The sequence below is a fragment of the Pteropus medius genome, unplaced genomic scaffold (genome assembly GCF_902729225.1).
Source record: "Pteropus medius unplaced genomic scaffold, Ma_sr-lr_union100, whole genome shotgun sequence".
Lineage (NCBI taxonomy): Eukaryota > Metazoa > Chordata > Mammalia > Chiroptera > Pteropodidae > Pteropus > Pteropus medius.
Window position 1 is genome coordinate 1,114,692 of NW_024353787.1, and position 20,876 is coordinate 1,135,567.

The 20,876-nt window shown below is 39.6% G+C and overlaps 1 protein-coding gene across 1 annotated transcript; it reads left to right on the forward strand.

Annotated features, from left to right (window-relative positions):
* Positions 1 to 439: 439 nt before the first annotated feature.
* SF3A3 (splicing factor 3a subunit 3) lies at positions 440 to 20,734 on the forward strand. The gene is made up of 17 exons (XM_039851070.1): positions 440 to 642; positions 940 to 987; positions 2,250 to 2,302; positions 2,407 to 2,512; positions 4,658 to 4,730; positions 5,121 to 5,212; positions 6,074 to 6,156; positions 6,830 to 6,968; positions 7,462 to 7,530; positions 8,059 to 8,126; positions 8,287 to 8,394; positions 9,188 to 9,257; positions 11,275 to 11,439; positions 11,534 to 11,644; positions 12,826 to 12,916; positions 19,336 to 19,391; positions 20,426 to 20,734. The coding sequence occupies exons 1-17, from the start codon at positions 547 to 549 to the stop codon at positions 20,501 to 20,503; spliced, it is 1,506 nt and encodes a 501-aa protein (XP_039707004.1). The 5' UTR covers positions 440 to 546; the 3' UTR covers positions 20,504 to 20,734.
* The last annotated feature ends 142 nt before the right edge of the window (positions 20,735 to 20,876 follow it).

The following is a 20,876-nucleotide window of genomic DNA, read 5'->3' on the forward strand; positions in this document are numbered from 1 at the left end:
TTATGATCAGATCACCCTATAAAGTTACCTTCCTCACTGGACTTGTCAGTTTTATTACAGAATGCCCTCTTCGTTCACAAAAGAAACAACACAAAACCACCATCGTCGTCATTTTACTGAAAAGGCCAGGGAAGAAGAAAACATTGTCAGAAGTCACAAGGAGAGCTAGAGACTCAAGTTCCTGTCCCCCACCTTCCATCCTTGCTCTTCAGCTACTCCTTAATCCTTGCCCGCCTGGCGGGCCTCAGGAAGCCGCCCCGAATCTTAGGGTTCCTTGATTTCTGTGCGCCCCCTAGAGGTAGGTGCCTGCAAACCCATCGACATCACTCCACCACACCCCCGGCCAGGAGGGGGCACTGCTGGGATCTCAATGGCACAGACGAGCTCTCCTGGTGGTGCTCACTTTTCCTTCAGTCCCCGAGGTACTTCCGGCACTGCGGAACTTTGGTACAGGCGGACCGGCTGCGTGGGGACTCAGGCGCGCAAGGCGGCAGGAGTTGTTTCCGGCCCTGTAGGTCTGAATTGAGTTGCGGAGGCTTAGGAAAGATGGAGACAATTCTGGAGCAGCAAAGGCGATATCACGAGGAGAAGGAACGGCTCATGGACGTCATGGCCAAAGAGATGCTCACTAAGAAGTCCACGGTGAGTTGGGCCTGGGTAGGGGCTTCCATCTGCGGCTGGGCCCCATCCCCGTGTGTAATCTCCGAGAGCTTTCTTTGATCTTCGGACTCTCCCCGCGCCTGCCCCACCCCCACCCCCGGTACCCTTCTGGGCTCCCTCCTCGAGCTCCGGCCTTGGTAACCTCCCGGATCCAGCGCCCCAAAGGCCGACTTGCTTTAGTCGCTAAGATCTGAGCGGATAAGCTCCGCCCTCGGGCGGCCTTTCTAACTCCAGAACTCCCGACTAACGGCGTCTGTGTTACTGTTTGCCTTTCTTCAGCTCCGGGACCAGATCAATTCTGACCACCGCACACGGGCCATGCAAGATGTGAGTGCCCGGGTGTCCGATTCTCTGGGTCGGGATGAGCTGGGAAAGAGAGGGAAGGCGAGGTGCGGGGGTCACCTGAGCCCTGGCCAAAAATAACCAGAGTGGCTAGTCCTGAGTTGTCTGCCTGGAGACGTCCTCGCGGCTGCTAAGCCTGAGGGTCTGAACTGCCCTTCATCACCTCTCGGAATGCGAAATTCTTTGTTACCCGGGAAAACGCCCCTTCTTATAGCATTCTGCATCTCATGGAAGTGCTTAGATAGGTTATGAGGAGTCCATGACTCAGGTACTGTCTCTTCGCTCTGAGAATGCACCGTTTTTGAAGTATTTTTGCCTACGTTGTCTGCATTTGCGTAGTAGTAGTTCAGTTTCTTTTAAAAAACTAATCAAAATCAAAATGTTGATTCTCATTAGAGCTGAGTGATAGGTACGTAGAGGTTCATTATACTATGATCTCTACTCTTGCATATGTTTGAAATCTGTTTAGAAAGGAATAAAAGACCTAATCAGTTTCTGATTTGTAGTAGATAATTAGTATCACAGCCCTTAGTTCCTTATTGGAGTTCCTAAATCCAAAATATTCTGAAAACAAACGATTTATTATTTGTTTTGTTATTACTTGATAATAACTGACTTGATCTCACTTGGCAGCAAAACCTGACCTGAACATATGAGAGGCTTTTTATGGTCTTTATCCCATTTAGTAAATAATGCATAGATTTCACTGCAGAACTATTAATATTTGTTCCAGATTCTACTAGGGGTATTACATAATATATAGTACCTTTCTGAACCTGAAAATCCCAAATTCCAAGGCAGATCTGGTCCCTAAGTTTTGGAGGAGAGACTATGTACCTGTTCCATCCTGAGTTTGAATCCAAAGGAAGCTAGCTGTGCGATGTGCACTCCTCAATCAAGCTTTTTGAAGTAGTAAAGATCATCTTGGGCCACCCTTTTATCTTCGAGAGTCTTAGGTGTGAAATACTGTTTACCATATGGCTGTCTTTTATGACTCTTCTGGGGAAAGTTAAGCCTCAGTAGTATGTAAATATAGGAACTCTCTGCCACCCCTTGAATCCCATCACTTAGGTAGTCTTCAAATTGACCTGCTTTAAACACTAACCAGGAATCAGTGCTATCTATTAAAGGTACCTGAAAGCACAGGAACTTTTAACACCACATCACTCAAGGTTTCCTTTGTTGATTGCTTAGCTCTATAATTGTACACATTGCTTCATTCTCATGGGTTTGTGTTTGCCTTTCAGAGGTATATGGAAGTCAGTGGGAACCTGAGGGATTTGTATGATGATAAGGATGGGTAAGTGACAGTCATAGCCAATCCAGGAGTTAGTATTTCTGAGGAGCCATGGTCAAAGAACTGATTTTGTGCTCTGTTCTTTGGGTTTTTTTCTGAAATTGCAGGTTACGAAAGGAGGAGCTCAATGCCATTTCAGGACCCAATGAGTTTGCTGAATTCTACAATAGACTCAAGCAAATAAAAGAATTCCACCGGAAGCACCCAAATGAGGTATGGCCTTAAAAAGTATTTTCTCCAAACCTGTCTAAGAAGAGCCTGCTAAAGGAAAGGTTTAAGGAAAATGGAGATGTGCTACTCTTATGTTCCTTCAATAAAGAACTTGGTGTTTAGCTGCAAGGAATGTATTTAGCGGACATCCTACAACTCCAATTCTTTTAGGATCCCCCTCAGATTTAAGCCAAAGCCATTCTTTTGATGGGCATCCCCAACCAGTGACTCAGCACAGTGGGGGAGATTGTAGCCTGGCTATTTCTGCCCAGTGTGAGACTCTTCTTATGAGTAATCTTTGCTGCAGAGCTCTCCATTGGGTTGGTCAAGATTTTGTCCTATCTTTATCATGGTCTAGGCTCTCCCTGCCCAGTCCTCTCCATTTCATCTTTCATGGCTATTTCACCTCTACTCCTAATTGTCTTAAAATCTGCTGCCTAGAGCATCCAGCTAACACAAAGAGGCTTTACTCACTTCTAGTGATCATTACACGTTTAAGATTCAGCCCAGAGGCCAACTCACATGAGATATCTTACCTAGTCTTACCCCTGCCATTGATCTTTCCTTTCTTTATGAGCCTCTTATTTTATGACAATGAATGTCTGCCCCACTATATCATAAAACTATAAGGAGCAGGGATTATGTCTAAATTGTCTAGAACCTATTAAGCATCTTGCACAGCTAATCAAAGGAATTTTAGGGGGAGAGGGGACAAGTCATGGCTGTGGAAGTGGAGAGGGACGGGTCGGCAATGACTGAGCTTTCATGGCTATGTAACTTGAAAGTTGTTTTCTCCCTTGATAGAAATAAGGAAGAAAGAGATAACTCATTTGCAGTAGAAGATGAATTTTTATATGTTTTCAGGGGATATTATATCTAGGTAGAAATGTCCCCTGAACTGTTGAAGTTAAGCGACTGGGGCTCAAGCAAGAGGTAAAGGATCATGATTTAGATTTGAGAATTATCACGTGAACTTGATGGTTGAAGCCATGACTCATAGAGCTGTGGGAGAAACACAGTGTGAAGGGAGAGTGTTGGAGTTTCTCTGTGTGCCTTGGGGTACACTCACAAGGTACCGACTGAAAAGGAGCCTTGGAGGACTTCCATCACAGAAGTCAAATGACAGCTTCGGGTAATGTTATCTTAACCGATGCTAAGCAAAAGAGAGTTTTAGAAAGGAAGTCTCTGATATCAGCTGGTGTTGGTGTTGACTGATAACTGCCAGGGTTGCTGCTCCACTGAAGTATTGGGAATGAAAATCTGGTCACGGGTAAGAGTGGGTAATGGGGAAATAGTATGGAGTATGGAACATAGATTTGAAAGACTGGCAGAAAATAGAAGAAGAGAAACAGAAAGATCGTAAGAAAGATGAGAAAGATGTACCTGTTTAAAGGAACAGATGGAAAAAGGAAAAGACTGAAAATACCAGAAAGGAAAAGCAATTGAAGTTAAGTGGAGATAGATGAATATAATCTCACATACCTACATATGTATCCCCCACTTCCGCCACCCTCCCTTGGAGGGTAGAGTTTGAGTCTTTTGCTAATCAAGAGAGAAGATATGTCCCATTCCAGCGTGTTAGCCATATTCCAGCCGTAGTAGAAAGGTGAGGTTATATAAAGGATTGAAAAACAACAATAACGTTGCTCCCACTAGTGTGTGCTTGTATAAATACATATAAACACATAGAACAGTGGTTTCCGAATTTTGCTGCATGTTTGAATCACCTGGGGATCTTTAAAGTACTGATACCTGCTCTCTTTCTAATTAAATTGGTATCAGATGCATCAGGATTTTTTAACACACTTTTAGGTGATTCTAATGTGCAGCAAAGTTTGGGAATGACTGGCATAAAAAAAGGTTCGTTAACAGTGGTTAACTATTTGCAGAAGAATAAAGGGGGACTTTGATTCTTCATTTTGTCTTTTTGTGTTGAGTTTTTGTGAGCATGTGTTACTTTAGCAATTTTTAGTCAAGCAATACAGAAAAGGAAAAGAAAAAAGCAAGATAATTGGAGAACAGTAGTAGGCTCCTGAAGAAAAATCAAGGCCAAAGGGTCAAAAGTCTAATTTGCTGCATAGCCCATTTCTATAGTATTGCAACTTTTATATTGAAAAATCCACCTGAGCTTTTTTCTTTTTTTATCAGATCTGTGTGCCAATGTCAGTGGAATTTGAGGAGCTCCTGAAGGCTCGAGAGAATCCAAGTGAAGAGGCACAAAGTAAGTAGAGTTTTAAATAGGATTTAGCATTTCCATCCAGCACTAGCAGAAGTACAAGTTAATAACAGCTCAGTTTGCCCTGAGAGCCCTAGAAAACAGGGCTCCAGAGAAATTTGTAGTCAGATTTTCTTACTGGTTTTTTCTTTGCTAGTCTCTGGACTATATTGACCTTCTACGTTGGCCTTGGACGGAATACTCAATTTTGTGCTAGCCTAACTTAAATTTACTTGCCTGGAAAGCTGAGGTCTATTCACTCTGTGAACATAGAGACAGCATTTGGGTGAAGGTCTACTTTATGAAACAAGGGACTAACAGTCCATTTGAAAAGCCAAGTAAGTCTAAGAAAGTGGTCTTTAATATCTGAATCATTGGTATCTCTGATTCCTTCAGATTTGGTGGAGTTCACAGATGAGGAGGGATACGGTCGTTACCTCGATCTCCATGACTGTTACCTCAAATACATTAACCTGAAAGCCTCTGAGGTAAGACCAGGAGAGGGAGAGGTTCTGAATCTAGGGGTGAGTCATGATGCTGGACTGGGCCTGCTAGATGAAGCAATTAGAGGATTTTCCTTATGTTTTATAACTGTTATGCGAATACTAAAGAAGTGATATGCTTAGACTAAAACAGTATTCAAAGTGAAAGCCAGGTTTCTACATGAATATAATAAGTAATTTTATTAATAAATTTTAATATTTTAATACAACAAGCATATTTTGTTTTTGTAAAAATAAATTTTAGAAAAATTCATAAATATTGAACTGTTTAGGCACACATAGTACTAGGTACATGGAAGATACGAACCAGGGCTATTTAACGTCTTAAAAGACATTAACTTCTCACAAGAGATGACATTTAATATAACAATCTCAGAAAGGTCACAAGTATATGATTAAGTTCCTCTTGGAAGTTGTGAGGAACTGTCCCAAAAGTTCAGTGACTAAAGTTTCGTGAGGGCAGATTCCATGTCTGTCTTGTTCTCATCTGTATCCATGTCCTTGGTCCAAAGTTGCTCAATAAGTGATTGAATGAGGGAACAAATGGCACTTTCCAGGACCTTATTTTAGGATGTAATGGGTGTCAGTCTTTAACCAAGTGCCTGGCATGTAAGTGTTTAACAAATATTTCTTTTTAGTTTACTGTTTATTAACTCGATCTTTATTTTGCAGAGCTAATTATGTGTCTGATAACTGTATGGGAATTAAACAGAGGGGAAAAAAGAGGCTAAATGAGCCAGGCCTCGGTACTTTATTAGGCAACAACTTTAATCTCGTGTATTGGAGATTATTTTGTAACTTGATAGAGACACCAAACTGAAACTCTTGTTTCTTTTCTCATTCTAGAAGCTGGATTATATCACATACCTATCCATCTTTGACCAGTTATTTGATATTCCTAAAGAAAGGAAGAATGCAGAGTACAAGAGGTAAGCATTACTGCTTCTAGGCCTCCTCTGGATTTGATTACAAGATTATTTACTGTAAAGATTTGAGGGCAGAATTCTGAATTTCGTTGCTTAAAAAGCATTCATGAATGACTTCCAGATTTCTTGGAGGTTAGGGATTTGAACGATAGTTTTAAAACATTTGTAATACTTTGGCTCTGGAAGAATATGTGTCTGTGAGCACATCTGCAATCTTATGGCCATACGTTCTTAATTTTGTCTCATTGTAGAAGGAAGTCTCCCATCCAGAGACTTCTGCGTCTTTAGAGTTTAATGGGGAAAAATTAAACTCTCAGATTGTGACTAAGTAAGGTGCCTGAGTCTGACGTATAGGTGTTAAGTTTTGTTTGTATTATTATACCTCTGGTTAGTGATAAAATAACATTTTATTTTGACCTGAAATCAATTTTGTTTTTACCTGAAATCTTTTATGTGTGAGTTAAGACTTTATTTGGAATTATATAATGAGGAGGAAATAAGATGGGAAAGATCAGAATCGAGATGACATGTTAGGAAAAAAAGTCAGTTGTAAGCTCATGTTAAAAAGTAGTGTTTTAAAAACTAGTATCACTAGAATTATAAATATATTTTATAGGGCATAACAGTATATCAAAAATAGAAACCCTCTTTCTCTGTATTGCTTGTTTCTCTGTAGATACCTGGAGATGCTGCTTGAGTACCTTCAGGATTACACAGATAGAGTGAAGCCTCTCCAAGATCAGAATGAACTTTTCGGGAAGATTCAAAATGAGTTTGAGAAGAAATGGGAGAATGGTACCTTTCCTGGATGGCCGGTGAGCTTCAGCGGGGATGTGGGGGAGGACATGCCAGGGAATTGAAGTAACTGTTTTACTATAATCTTAAGCTTCTGCTTTAAGGCATTAGATGCTGATCCCTCGGGATCAGTTGTGCCCCTGAGGGGTTCTCTGCCCACTATGCTAGGCTATCTCTGTGCACTTTGCAGTGAAATTTGTCAGGGCCCACTTGCCATTGGCTGGGCCCAGGATTTTCACCAAGCATGTCATTACTGCTGCGTGGTTCCTACTGACCAAAAACTGATGAAATTATGGGCTAGCAATCTCTACTATGTATGTTCACCCTTGGGGATAAACTTGAGTTTTCCTGAATTCTCGGAGAGAGAATAGACTGTCCGGTTTTTCGCTCTGCTCTTGGGGGAATTTGATTCTTATTCATACGTGTGTATAATTTAGCTGGTAATTTAGATGGCTCCCTTGCCTTCATTCTAAACCTAGATCTTAATGAACATCATCTTATTCTTCTTGCCAGAAAGAGACGAGCAGCGCCCTGACCCATGCTGGAGCCCATCTTGACCTCTCTGCTTTCTCCTCTTGGGAGGTATGTTTTCTTTAGCCACTATACTGGTCTTGCCTGTTAACTCCTCTGAGAGACCACTCGATTTCCTGTTTTTAATGCCATGGACTTATGATAAGACACCAGTTTGAGAAACAACGAATGTTCAAACCTAGGTCTTTGCAGGCTAGTGTGTGGGTGTTCCTGAAGCTAGCAGTAAGCTCAAACTCTCCTACGGACTGACTCTGTGGTCAGATTCATACGTAACCATACTGGTAATGTTTCATACGTCCACTACAACTTAATATAGTTAGAACTATTATTTCACAAATTTCAAAGTAGCTGGATAAATTTTTTCCCCCAATCTTTCCATAATATTAAGTTGTAGTGAAGGTATGAAACATTATCAGTATGGTTACGTATGAACCTGACCACAGAGTCAGTCCGTAGGAGAGTTTGAGCTTACTGCTAGCTTCAGGAACACCCACACACTAGCCTGCAAAGACCTAGGTTTGAACATTCGTTGTTTCTCAAAATCTTCTACAAAATTATAACTTGTCTCTTTTTATACAGGAGTTGGCCTCCCTGGGTCTGGACAGATTAAAATCTGCACTCTTAGCTTTAGGCCTGAAGTGTGGCGGGTAAGAGACTGGTTTTCTGTCAGAACTGTCCATTTACTGTGTTTGCATGATCTTCTGTGTGACTCTGATAACCATTCTTTCTGTCGTCTCTGATTGTGAAAATAAGCAAGTCTGTGTGGTAAGGTAATCCTGAAATCCTTTGCCCCTCCTTTCTCCTTAGGACCCTAGAAGAGCGAGCCCAGAGGCTATTCAGCACCAAAGGAAAGTCCCTGGAGTCACTTGACACCTCCCTGTTTGCCAAAAATCCCAAGTCAAAGGGCACCAAGCGGTGAGTGGCTGGCATAGCACCTGTGTGCATAGTTTTTAAATATTATTCCTATGCAGGATTTGTATCACAAGAGATTTTAAAGCCTGTTTTATCCATAGAGTCCAGTCTGTTCTTTTTCTCTGTTCATAGCAGAGAGTGCTGTCATTGTTATAAACCAAGGACAATCTGCACTCAGGTGATTAAGAGTGGGTGAAGTCCATAAGGCTGAAACTGCTTAAGATACCTTTTGTTGCATTAATAGCTTATGGAGCCTGAATAGGTTCAAAAACTATTTTCCTAAGTTTATTTTTCCTGATGACAGTTGGATCTATTTTTGAGCCACAGGCTTGTACAGGGCATTTTTTACGTGTTTCTAATTTTCACAACCACCCTGAAAAGTAGTTGTTATCCTGAGTTTTTGCAGATAAGGACTCAGAAAAGTTATGGAACTGTGTCTACTTTCTCACGGTTAGTAAGTAACAAAGTCAGGATTTGGGCCCAAGTCTGCCTATTCCTGAGCTCACTCTTCTGTAACACGTTTTCTTTATAGATTATAATGATGGAAATTTAAATATCTGGGTACGTCTTTTACCTTCTAGAATGAGGTCTAAAAGGAAGCTTCCATGCATTCTAAGAAATAACCTCGGTACTTCTATGAGTGAGTCCTGAGCCAAACAGAGCATTTGCTTTCAGAGCATGATGTTTCTCATGTGCTTATAATTTTTAATGCACTGGTGTAATAAATGTTCTCAGATATAGGGAACAAGCATGAGGTAAAAGAACCCTAGAGTGATAGTTTGTTTCTTGTTCTCAGAGACACTGAGAGGAACAAAGACATTGCTTTCCTAGAAGCCCAGATCTACGAATATGTAGAGATTCTTGGGGTGAGTAACCAACTCTGCTGAGAACTATAAATGCTAGAGTATGAGAGTAAGAGAAATATGAACTCATAGGATCTTTTTTTTACTTGATAAAAGAAAGGTAGGTGTTAAACTAGTTCAGAGAAAATGGAGTTTTCTCAGGGTAATTGACCCTTCAGTGAGGTCCTCTTCTGTTCTTAGGAGTCCATGTTTGGCAATATTCCCAAGGTTGCCTAATTCTCATGAGGCTAGGTGGAAAGACTAGACTCTCCTCTCAGTATAGTATCCAAAATGGTGCATGTTCTTTGCCTGAACTCTGGAATATACCCAGGGGATAACCCAAGAAGCAGACACTCAAAAGGGAAGTAAGAGAAAGGCTACTCACAGCAGCTCTTGAGGTGTCAATGACCATGAAAAGGTATTACATATTCACAAGATTGTGAGAAACTTATTGGGGCTAGCATGTTAGTGGTTCAAAGCTGGCTATGAGCTGCTCCTTGAATATTCTTTCAAGAAGGATCTGGGGGCTTGGTTGGGGTGGAAAAAGGCCTAACCTGGCCAGAATGCTTATCTCAGTCAGAAATAGGAGGAATAGGAGGAATAGGGAGGAATACACCTCTCTTTCAGGGAAGGGAAGGTGGAAGAAAGGGCAGCACTTGTGGGCAGTGCCTCTGGGCATCCTGCAGTAAACTAGCCTTTCTGATAACTGTCGGCTTTGTGCGATTTTCAACTGTTTTCAGAGCCTTTCCCTTTACAAATGCTCAGATGGTGTTCTGAGTGGGTGGCTCTGGCTTAGGTAGCTTGTTTATGTATCTTTGTCAGTTGCCATGGATGTTTTCATTCTGCTCTTGTTTAAGGACCAGATATATAGTAGCTATAAATCTAGTCAATATTATCACTACAAATTTAGTCACTTGGTTGCGTCTGTTACAGCTGCTTTCAATAAAAGGAGAATAGACGTTGGACATTGGGAACACTTATATTCTCTACAGTAAACTTAGGTTTTACTAATATGGGCAGCAGTCTGAGTTGCCAGTTTCCTGAAGATGACTGGGAAGCTAATTTGTGCCCTTGACATAAGGTGTACGTACCTACCTATTACTTTCTCCCTCTTTTGAGAGCATTTTGCTTTCCTTGCCAGGAGGTGGCACCATTCTCTTTGGAATTCCAGCCAAAATGGTTTCCAGAAGTTGTTGTCATATACCAATACGGTTTTTGTTATCATTTCACCATTTATTGATAATCTTTTGGTTTCCAGACATTGTGCTGAATCTTTGGATACAGTAGTTTATATGACGCAGCCTTCTGCCCTTGAAAAATCCACTTTGTGGTTGGGAGACAAATAAATGTGTGGGATGTGATTCATGTTATAATACACTGAGATTGAGTTTTCTCAGTAGAAAAAGGAAGAAAAAATATTTCAGCTAGAGGAAATGGCAAGCCGTGAAGGTAAAATATTACGATAGGAAATTAGAGGTTCAGGAAATGAGAAATTCAGTGTGTATGAAGAGTGCCTTGTGAGGGAGGGAGTGGTCAGAGAAAAATTTGGTGTTATGTTGGAAATTTGAACTGTGTCCTATAAACAGTAGAAATCCAATAAAAGCACTTTATACAAAGTGTATTATTAGATTGGGTTTTTTAAGCAGATAAACCTGGAAACAAAGTAGAAGCTGGACTGGAGTGAGGAGGGACCCAGGGCAAGTTAGAAGGTTTTCATCTTTGTGAGGGCAGTAATAGTGGGAAGGGAAAGAAAGGACTGGTTAAGAAATATTTTAGAGACTGTTCTCTGTTCTGTGATTATCTTTGGCTACAGATGAGTAATTTAGGCAAGTGACAAAACCTTCGACCTTTGGGGAGGAATTAACGAAGGCTTGTTGATAGGAGTTCTGATATGAAGGCAGACTTCTCCTTTATTCTACAAGAAAGAAAACCTTATCCCTAGAAATAGAATCTGCATGGGTTGTAGGAAAATAGGAAACTTCCCTTCTCGCTTTCCACTTCTTTTCTGTGGCTTCACTTTTCATTTATGGACCTGATTTAGGAACAGCGGCATCTCACTCATGAAAATGTACAGCGCAAGCAGGCAAGAACAGGAGAAGAGCGAGAAGAAGAGGAGGAAGAGCAGATCAGTGAGAGTGAAAGTGAAGATGAAGAGAACGAGATCATTTACAACCCCAAAAACCTGCCCCTTGGCTGGGATGGCAAAGTAAGTCCCAGCACTACCATCTTTCTCCCCATTTTCCATTTGGAAGCAGATGCAGACACTCTTCTAATGCTGTTTCTTTTCTGATTTCTTGTAGCCCATTCCCTACTGGCTGTATAAGCTTCATGGCCTGAATATCAACTACAACTGTGAGATTTGTGGAAACTACACCTACCGAGGTCCCAAGGCCTTTCAGCGGCACTTTGCTGTAAGGAATTCAGAGCCATTTCTCCTGGAAATTGCAGTATGAAACATGAGTCTTCAGAGAAGAGGATAGGAGCAGCCTGAGAGTATCGCTAGTGTCCGGAGCTTAAGAGAATCAGAGAAGGAGTGGGTCTCCAGTCAAGCATGTGGCATGTGGTCTCTGGCGCCAGTGCCCCTTGGATAACACCTGAGAGTTTCCGGCGGCATTTTTCCATTTTGCTGTTTGAACCTCATTTGGGTTTTCTCTCACTTGTTCTCGTACTTCCCTCTTTTTGTCTTTCTGCCAGCATCTTAGACCAATCTCTGACTCCTTGGTCATTTCTCTACCCCAGTGCTAGTACGCAGGAACGAGGAAGGGCTGACTTCCTCCTTCTTTGGGTCTTAAATTGGTCTTTGCCTCCTTGAAAAAAAGATACTAAAGTCATGACATTTACCAAGTTATTCTGGGTGGTGCTCCAGTAAGTGGGTTCACCCTCATTTTGTTTCTGCCTTCAGTTCTTAGTACTTGGAAGGAAATTTTACAGAATGAAAAAGACTTACTAGACCAAGGACTGTGAATTTGTACGCTCTCCCTCCTTCCCTCCCTCAGACATAGTACTAACTGATCCTGGGTCTTCTCTGCTGAGCCCCTGAGTAGTCTCAATCTTTCTCAACATCACTTCCAGTAAATTGGAATTGGCATCCAGGATAAAGCCCATGCCACATGCCATCCCTCAGCCCAAACTATCATTACGTTAGTGCCTCTCCCTGCTCTTTTTCACATTCCTATATCTGATAAACAGTCTTCTTTGTTTACAAAGATGGCACTTACCTGCCGCCAATAACCCTTACTCATGCTGATGGTGCAAACTGCATAGGTGACTGGTTGGTTGTGGTGTTCTTCCATAGTCTTGAGAGGTTTTATCTGAAAGAGTGCTAAATCTAGGATCTAGGTTGGTTTGTTTTGTTTTGTTTAGGATCTTGGTTTTATAAACCACCCCAGTGAGGCAAACAGTGCAATGCTGCTTTGAAATATCTGTGTCTCGTCAGTCATGGCCAGTTGTTTACAAACATGAACCACAGAAGAAATGCTTTTTAGTGGAGTCTTTTGCAAAGGGTCAGGTCAGGGCTTATGAGGAGAGTGGAGTTAGTGCCCTGTGTTCAGCTCTTCCCATTTTACATTGTCCTTTTTCTCTCTCCTTCCAGGAATGGCGTCATGCTCATGGCATGAGGTGTTTGGGCATCCCAAACACTGCCCACTTTGCTAATGTGACACAAATTGAAGATGCTGTCTCCTGTAAGTAGGCTTTATTTATTGTTCCCTTGGCCACATTAGGTGGCCACTCTTACAGCTCACTTTCCCATTACCCTGGTGTATCCAGGCCTAAGGGCAGCAGGTTGTGGATATGTAAAAGCTACAACAGTCATATAATTACTGTATTTTTGAGGAGAATGAGTTAGTTGTACCGATTGTTTCTCCCTTGAGAAGAGCCCTAGGCTGAGTATGAAATGAGGCTTTTAACTAGTAGCTATGAACTCCCCTGTATGCAAGATTTTGAGTGAATGAGTATATGTATATTTTTCTAAATTGATTTTAATATGTTAAGTACCACTGATAGGAAGGAAAAAATAGAACTGGTCTCAGCTTATTTCTGAAGTGACAGGAGAGATACACAGAAATTCAGCAGCGAAATACCTCTTGGAGGACGAGTGAAGTGAGCAAATGTCAGGGAATGTGTTGTTAAAGCACCCGGGGCCTCAGTCAGGCTCCCTTTTCACCTGGCAGTGGTAGCTGTTTCTGCCATTAGCATCTTCCTCGCAGGCTTTCTATTTTCTTTCGAGTTTATCTCTTCTGTCACGTTTTCAGTTTGCAGCTGGTTAGACTGAGAAGAATGGAATTTTACCAGTCCACTTTTGTAAATTTTAGGCACTCATTCTCACTGCTCAGCTGCTTGCTCACTCCTTTGGCTCCCATCTCTGAGGCTGTTCAAATATCCTTCATGGCAGAGCCAAATAGAAATGACCTTGTGAGGAGCTCCCTGCTCCCTGATTAGCCATGGACTCTAGAGACTCTCATTAAGATTTTTATGTGTAGTCACCTTTGAGGACTCCTTGCTTTCGTGTCTTCCCTTATTAATTTAGGAGTCAGGATCATACAGTTCCTCCAATCAGAATTATAATGTATCTCTATTGCCAGGTTATCCATTTGGCCTCTTCATTTTTTGTCAGTCTTTTTCTGGGAAGAAATTAGAAACGAAATACCTTAGAACTATAATGCTGCATTTTGAATGCATTCTCATTTTGAGTTATATTTTCTAGCTATATGCCACTAATAGGTCACAGTTTATTTTTTCTGTGTTTTCTTATGTCCTACAATTTGCCTGAGTTAATTTATTCCGATACCTCAAGATAGATTTATATCATTTTAGGCTTAAAGTCATGCCAACTGCAAAAACAAAGGGATACTTTTATTAATTTTGTTCCATGTATTTATTTTTCTTCATGGATAGTTATCCCCAAGCATTACCCTCAAGTCTTACGTTTAGTAGAAGCATGAGATAGGTAGGTCATCCTTGCCTGGATGCTGTTTTTAAAAGAAACGATGCTTGTGCACCTACACTAATTTTAAGTTGACTTGTGAGTTTATCTAAAAAAGATTGTTTTTATTACTTCTGTCAGGCATTGGATAAAACAGTGTTCCTGGATTATCTTATGCTGGGTAATGACTATTCTTTTAATGTATTTATTCTGTTAGGATTCTGTTCAGAAGTTTTATACTGATGTTCATAAATAAAAGATGAGCTTCCTGTTTTCCTTTGAGACACTTGCCTGGTTTAGGGATCAAAACTATATGACAAAATGGAAATATTACATTGCTACATTCTCTTGTCATTTGAAACCGTTTATGTTTAAATAGAAATTATTACATCTTCATATAAAGGGACCACTCTGAGAAGATTGTTTAGTTAATAACCCATATAATTCCTAGATTTATTATGACAAAGTAGGAAACCAAGTGCTTTATTTCTATTCTGAGTTTTATTATTTCCTTGTTTCTATTAATACTTCTGTGATCTTGTTTATTTCTTTAAGTCTTCAGTCAAGAACTTTTTCTCTTTGTTTCTTTTTCCTTTCTAATACAAACATTTACAACTAGATGTCCCTCTGTTAGGAATCCATTGGGAATAGCCATTCAATAAATGTTATATTTAGAACTTTATTTGTAAAGATTTTATTCTGATTTTTTAAAAATAATTCAGAAATTATTTAAGAGTACTTTTAATTCTAGTTGATTGGACACCTTTTAACTATTTTATTTATTCTTATTTTTCTTTGCCTATGTAGTGAGATACTCCCTGAATTTAGAATATATTTTATCCTTGTGTCCAGTGTATAATCAGTGACTTGTTAAAGTTTAGATATACCTTAAAAGAAGTATCTTTCTCTACATCTAAGCTATTTAATCTTCTTAGAGTGTTCAGGTCCTTAATTTCATACTTACATCTATTTTGAATTCTGATGGGGACATGTTGGCATTTCTAAATACAACTAAATTTTGTCTCTTGCATTTCTCTCATTTTTGTATGTATTTTGTTTTGTAGTATTTGAGCCGCATAAACTCAATGTTATACTGTAACCATATTGACCACTCCCATTTTCTTTTTCAAATTTCCTTTATCTGATAGCTTGTTTGTTCTATTGTCATAAACTTAGACCATTTTCCCAATTATCAAAATTTTGATAGCAAATGTGGGCTTTTTTTTACTTCAGTCATTAATATTTATCATTGTATAGGGATACTAAGCCTTTGACACTCGATGTATTGATTGATCTATTTGTATTTAACTTATATTTAACTCCTTTGCTGGAAAGATTTTCTTGTTTTTTTTTTTTAGATTTCTCATTTACATAGATTATCTAGTAAACTTGAACCTATTCCTTTTATATAGGTATTTTTCTAACATTTCTAATTTAACTATTTCAACTAAGAGTTTATTCTGCTTCTAATATCTGTTTTCTGCTACTAATATGTTCAATTGAATTATTTATAGGAGGTGATTATATTTTAATGCTCAAGAATTGTAAATCTTAAGTACTTATTTCTTACTCTCATAATTCAGTAGTTTTTATGTCTTTAATCTTACCATGCCTATCAATATTTTTTTCACCTTGTTTATAAAACATGATTTTTCTACTTTTGTGATCTCTTACCATGATCTTTACTCTAGGACTTGGTGATGGATTCTGTCAAGTTTTTTACATGTTGATAATGATATGCTTCAAGAGGAAATTTGATTCAGTACCACATTCCTAATATAATTGCATTTCCATATTTATCAGATGTGGGTGGTAATAGTAGACCTACTTCACAGAGCTGTCTCAGAGTTTAAATGAGATAATACAGGTCAAGTGCTACAATCATGTCTGACACACAACATAGAATGTGCTCAGTAAGCATAAGCTGCCATCATCATCACCTTCACTCATGGGCTGCTCTGCAGAGTCTGAGATCCAAAGTTACTTTTATCTCTTCACTGAGAGTTAGATGTTAGTATTATTAGCTACCATGTATCAAGTGCATTATTAGCTACCACGTATCAAGTGCCAGCTCTGGTCCAGGTAAATGGGAGATGTTTTACACTCATTTAATATTCAGAACAACCAGTAAAGTGGGAGGTCATTCACATTTTCAAAAGAGGAAAGTTATGTAACTTTTTAAAGGTCATACAGTTTGTAAGGAGAAAAAAGCCAGGGATCAAACCCATGTCTGTCTTAGAGCAGTCTTTTCTCTTTCCTGCCTTCTTTTCTGCCTTCTTTTAAATCATGCTTATCAAGTAGAATTTTTTTAAAGAATTGATCATTGAGGGTTATTCCAGAAAGAAACTTCATGCAGTCTCTCATTAGCCATACAGAGATATTTTAGGAAAAAAAAAATTTTTTTTGTTTTTTCCAGAATATTGTTGGCAGGGTCATAATTCCATTATCCATATTATTTTCGGAATTTATCTCCTTGTTCAAATGTCTAGGTTAATCAGTTTCTCTCACATGGATGTTTTTATTATTGCCACTTCTTTGATTTAGTGTTTTATTTCCACCCATCATGACTTCCTTTGATATTTTTAGGTTCTCTGTTCTGCATAGCATTTAGAGTTTTGTTTCTATCTCAGTATCACTGTCTCTCTTCATTTTTTCTCCCCCGATCCTCAATAGATCATTCCTAGGTGTACTACAAATTTATTATCACCACCCTCCTCCCCTTTTTTTTTTCCTAGGCATTATTCCTTTTTGTAAACATCTTAGATTAACTCTCTGGCTTCCTTTCAGACTTTCATAACAGGTAGATGATTGGATACATATTGGCTCCCACAAGACTGTCACAGACTTTATCTCAGGCATCTTACTGATAGTAAGCATCAATTAATTATTGGATTTAAGTGAATTATCTTATTCTGTAGAATTTCTGCAATTTTTCTTTATTTCCTATCAGAATAATTTTTTTTAATTAAACTTGGATCGTGCTTTTTATTTTTTTATTTTAAGCATCTAAACTAGACATCTTAGGGATTTTTGGTTATAAGGACGCGTGCCAATTAAAATTAACTCCATGCCCTCCATCTTATTTGCAAGAATATGCTTATTCAGCTGCGCCTCTCTCTATACATATGCCTTCTTCACTTTTTTATATCTTCTAACCTTAGCTCACTATGAAGGCAGCTCCAGTCCTTGCTCTGAGTGCCCTTTCAGTTTTCAGAGCCTACCGTCATCTAATGTCCATTTATTCTCTCAGTGTCCCAACTTCTAAAACCTGAGAAAGACAAGGTGGGCATCGCCGGGTCAGGTCCTATCTGTAGTCCAGTCAGCTGTGTCTCCAGTAGCCGGAAGCTAACATAGCTTCTTGTTCGAGGGGACTGCTCCTTCCAGAACACGTCGGGAGGACATATTTCCTAAGAATGGAGTGTGCAGAGCCATTAACCCATTGGCACAGATGTTACACTGGATTTACTTGTTTGTCATTGCTTTAAGTCATTCTGTGGAAGTTTTTCTTTTAGAGTTTATAGCCAGATGGGAGGGTTTCAGTATTTTGATTTCAATTATAATAATTTTTTTGTTTGTTTACTTAAATGAAAGATTTCACTTATAAATTTATTATGTCAGTTATTTTGTTGTTGCAGACTTATGATCGTTTTAAAAAGTTTAACAAATGACATCTAAGAAAGAACTCTGTGGAATTGTGACCAGAGATCCCCATTTGAGTGATTAGTCATAACTGACTAGTATTCACTAGGTAGAAATCCACCTTATTAATAAACTAATAGCATCATGTTCGGATGTCGCTATCTTATTTATAATAGTGTAGGAGATTTAAACACCTTAATGAACTCTAGGGATATTGCTTATGAGAGCAATTGCTTTGTTAAAGTCACAATGTCATGTGTCTATGGTTTTTTATCAGGTCAGCTATCCCATCAAGAACAGGAAATTCAGTTGGTTTACTGCAGTTATTCTTAGTGAGCCCATGCTGGTGCCCAGAGGTGGTCCCATTCTTTTCTAATTGTTTTTAGATCCCTCTGAAGAGTAACATTTCTCTTACTGGTCTATAGTTTCCTACATCCATTTTTTTCTTTAAGAAAATTATGACAGCATTTCCAATCTCCAGTATTTTAATGCCACTCTGGGTTGGATTCTTGAATGGCCTGGACAAAGAGTGACAGGGCCTTGCCCTGGCACATGGTCACATGATAAATTCTCTGTTCCTTGGTGACGTACATGTTATTTGGGCCGGAGGACTTCAGCTAACTTAAAGCAATTAGCAAGCAAGGAAAAGATGATTACTTGAGCACCTATATGCTAGGGACAGAGCTAAGCACTTTCTCATGTTTTCTCCTTTACTATTTCTTTACCCATCTTAGGCGTCAACTTTCTCTATGAGATGTTCCTTCTAATCTTGTCAAATTTAGAGATCTACTCGATGGGAAATGTAAAATATAGGAAGCAAGTAGTTGTACCTTCCTACCTTCATCTATTAATATTTTATCACCTTCCTTCTCTGCCAGTGGACCTGTCCTTTGTCCTGAGAGTGCACCTTCCTGACACCATTCTTAGAGATTTAAGTCTGCTTTTGTATCTGTCCTGTCTTATATACATGTCTGGTCACTCCCTCTGAAGCCGTGGTGGTATCTGTAGATATCTTCCCCTTTTTGTCTTCATTGGGATAATTTGTTGTTGAGCTGTCAGAATTCTTGTTTTAATGTCTCCAGTATATGTTGAGCCATCTTATCTTTCAGACTTTTTGGCCATATTATTTTACCTCTTTTTTTTCCTCTGAAGTCTGAAATATATCCACCAGACTTCAAATAAACATATTTGATAATGTCTGATGTTTTATTTTTCTTCTATGTGAACTTTAAGACAGTTCACTTTGTCCAGTAATTCTTATAACTTGTACCACATTTACTTCTTCCCTTTGAGACCATCAGTTCTCTATTCTGAGAGGTCTTTGGTTATATTCGATCCAACTTTTCTTTTACAGCAAAACAGAGAAGATTATGGTAAATTTTGCATTGGAAGTGTCTGTGGGTGGTCCAGAACCAAAATTCCAGTTTGGGGCAAGCAGAAGCTTCAAAGGCAGAGTCATCCAGGGGAATCCTAATGGTGGGTGTGTTGTAACACTGTGTGCCCAGTGGATACTCAGTCTGCTCATTTCTCATCCTGCAGTGTGGGCCAAGCTGAAACTGCAGAAGGCATCAGAACGATGGCAGCCTGACACTGAGGTGGGTAGCACCATAAGGCCAAGGATAGCATCAAGTGACAGGGCTCAGTCATCATGTAGAAGGGAGGTGAAAAATGGTTCCTGGTTCACTGCAGTAGCAAATATAATGTGACAGTATCTATAAACTGGTTCATGACATGTAAGCCTAAGTTATTTGTTATATCAAATATGTCAGACTTAAATCTGTGTCTTAAGATGAATTGTATTCTCTCACTGAAATTTTGAAGTGGCCAACAGGAGTACCCAATGTCTTGTCTTGCCATGGGGATTTATAAACTAAGACATTGAGAATCCGCGTTATATATTAGATCTCCTCTGAAGATAGCATTTAATGAGAGATGGGCCTCTCATGGGATGGGGAGACGTCCCTATTGGTCTCGAGTAGTCATCCCAAACAGCAGATTTCAGAAATAATGGGTGATATGCATGAGGTATGGTAGCCAGTCTTTTTCTTTCAGGTTAGTGGTTTTCAGTAGTTCTTTTTTTTAGCAGCAATGTTCTTTTCACACTGTAATGTAGAATTCTAATAAACTAATAGCTTCACGTTCGGATATTGCTATCTTATTTATAATAATGTAAGAGATTTAAATGCCTTAATGAACTCTAGGGATATCGCTTATGAGAGAACTGCTCTGGAAGTGAGGAGGCCCAGCCTCTTGGCCTCCCTTTCAACCTCCCTTTCTGCAGTGGCCTCTTGGGCAGAAACCGAGGGTTGTTAGGAACCATTTGAAAACTGTCATCTTAGATTAGCCTTTCTCAACCAGGGTTCCTCATCTTAAACACAGAAAGTGATTTGAATGAACTGTTTTCTCATATGTCCCAAGGATGGGTCATAAGTGTTACTTTTCTAGGAGAGAAATTAGTTCATTACACACAATGGGTGCCTTAGGGCAGTGGGGCTTAATTCTTTTCCAGAACCACAGCTGAGAAGGGCTGCCTTAGATGAACGCTGTGGAATCAGGCCAGGGTGAGCTCAGGTACCCAGATGTTGGTTCCTAGGAGGTGTAAGCTAACAGTGTACCTCTTCTCTTTCAGGAAGAGTATGAAGACTCCAGTGGGAATGTTGTGAATAAGAAGACATATGAGGATCTGAAAAGGCAGGGACTGCTCTAGTGTCAGGAATGTGTCTCAGCCTTTGGGCTTGCCCAGGCTTCCCTAAGACCTGCTTTTTCTATCTCTCTCAACCAAATGCTCCTAAAGACTCTTTGTTACTTAGTCTTATGGTCTAGCATGTGTCTTGTAGAGACAAGGTATGCTGGCAGATTGCAGGGTTGAGATGGGTTTTATCTTTGTTTTATATTAAAAAAGATTCTCTCTGAAAATAAAACTAGCCCTTGTTCTGAATGTGTCTTGTTCTGAAGCCCTGGATTATGGAGTAGTTCAGACCTTTGGTTCTTAACACATCCCTACCACTTTCTCATCAAGTTCAGTAGCAACTAAGGTAATGAGCACCTGTTAGTTTACATATATCGTTAGGTAAATGTGA

Coding starts and splice junctions, on each gene's coding strand:
- SF3A3 (XM_039851070.1), top strand. CDS start 547: ATGGAGACAATTCTGGAGCAGCAAAGGCGATATCACGAGGAGAAGGAA. Junction 4,731..5,120: donor TCCAAGTGAAGAGGCACAAA/GTAAGTAGAGTT, acceptor TGATTCCTTCAG/ATTTGGTGGAGTTCACAGAT. Junction 8,127..8,286: donor TTAGGCCTGAAGTGTGGCGG/GTAAGAGACTGG, acceptor CTTTCTCCTTAG/GACCCTAGAAGAGCGAGCCC.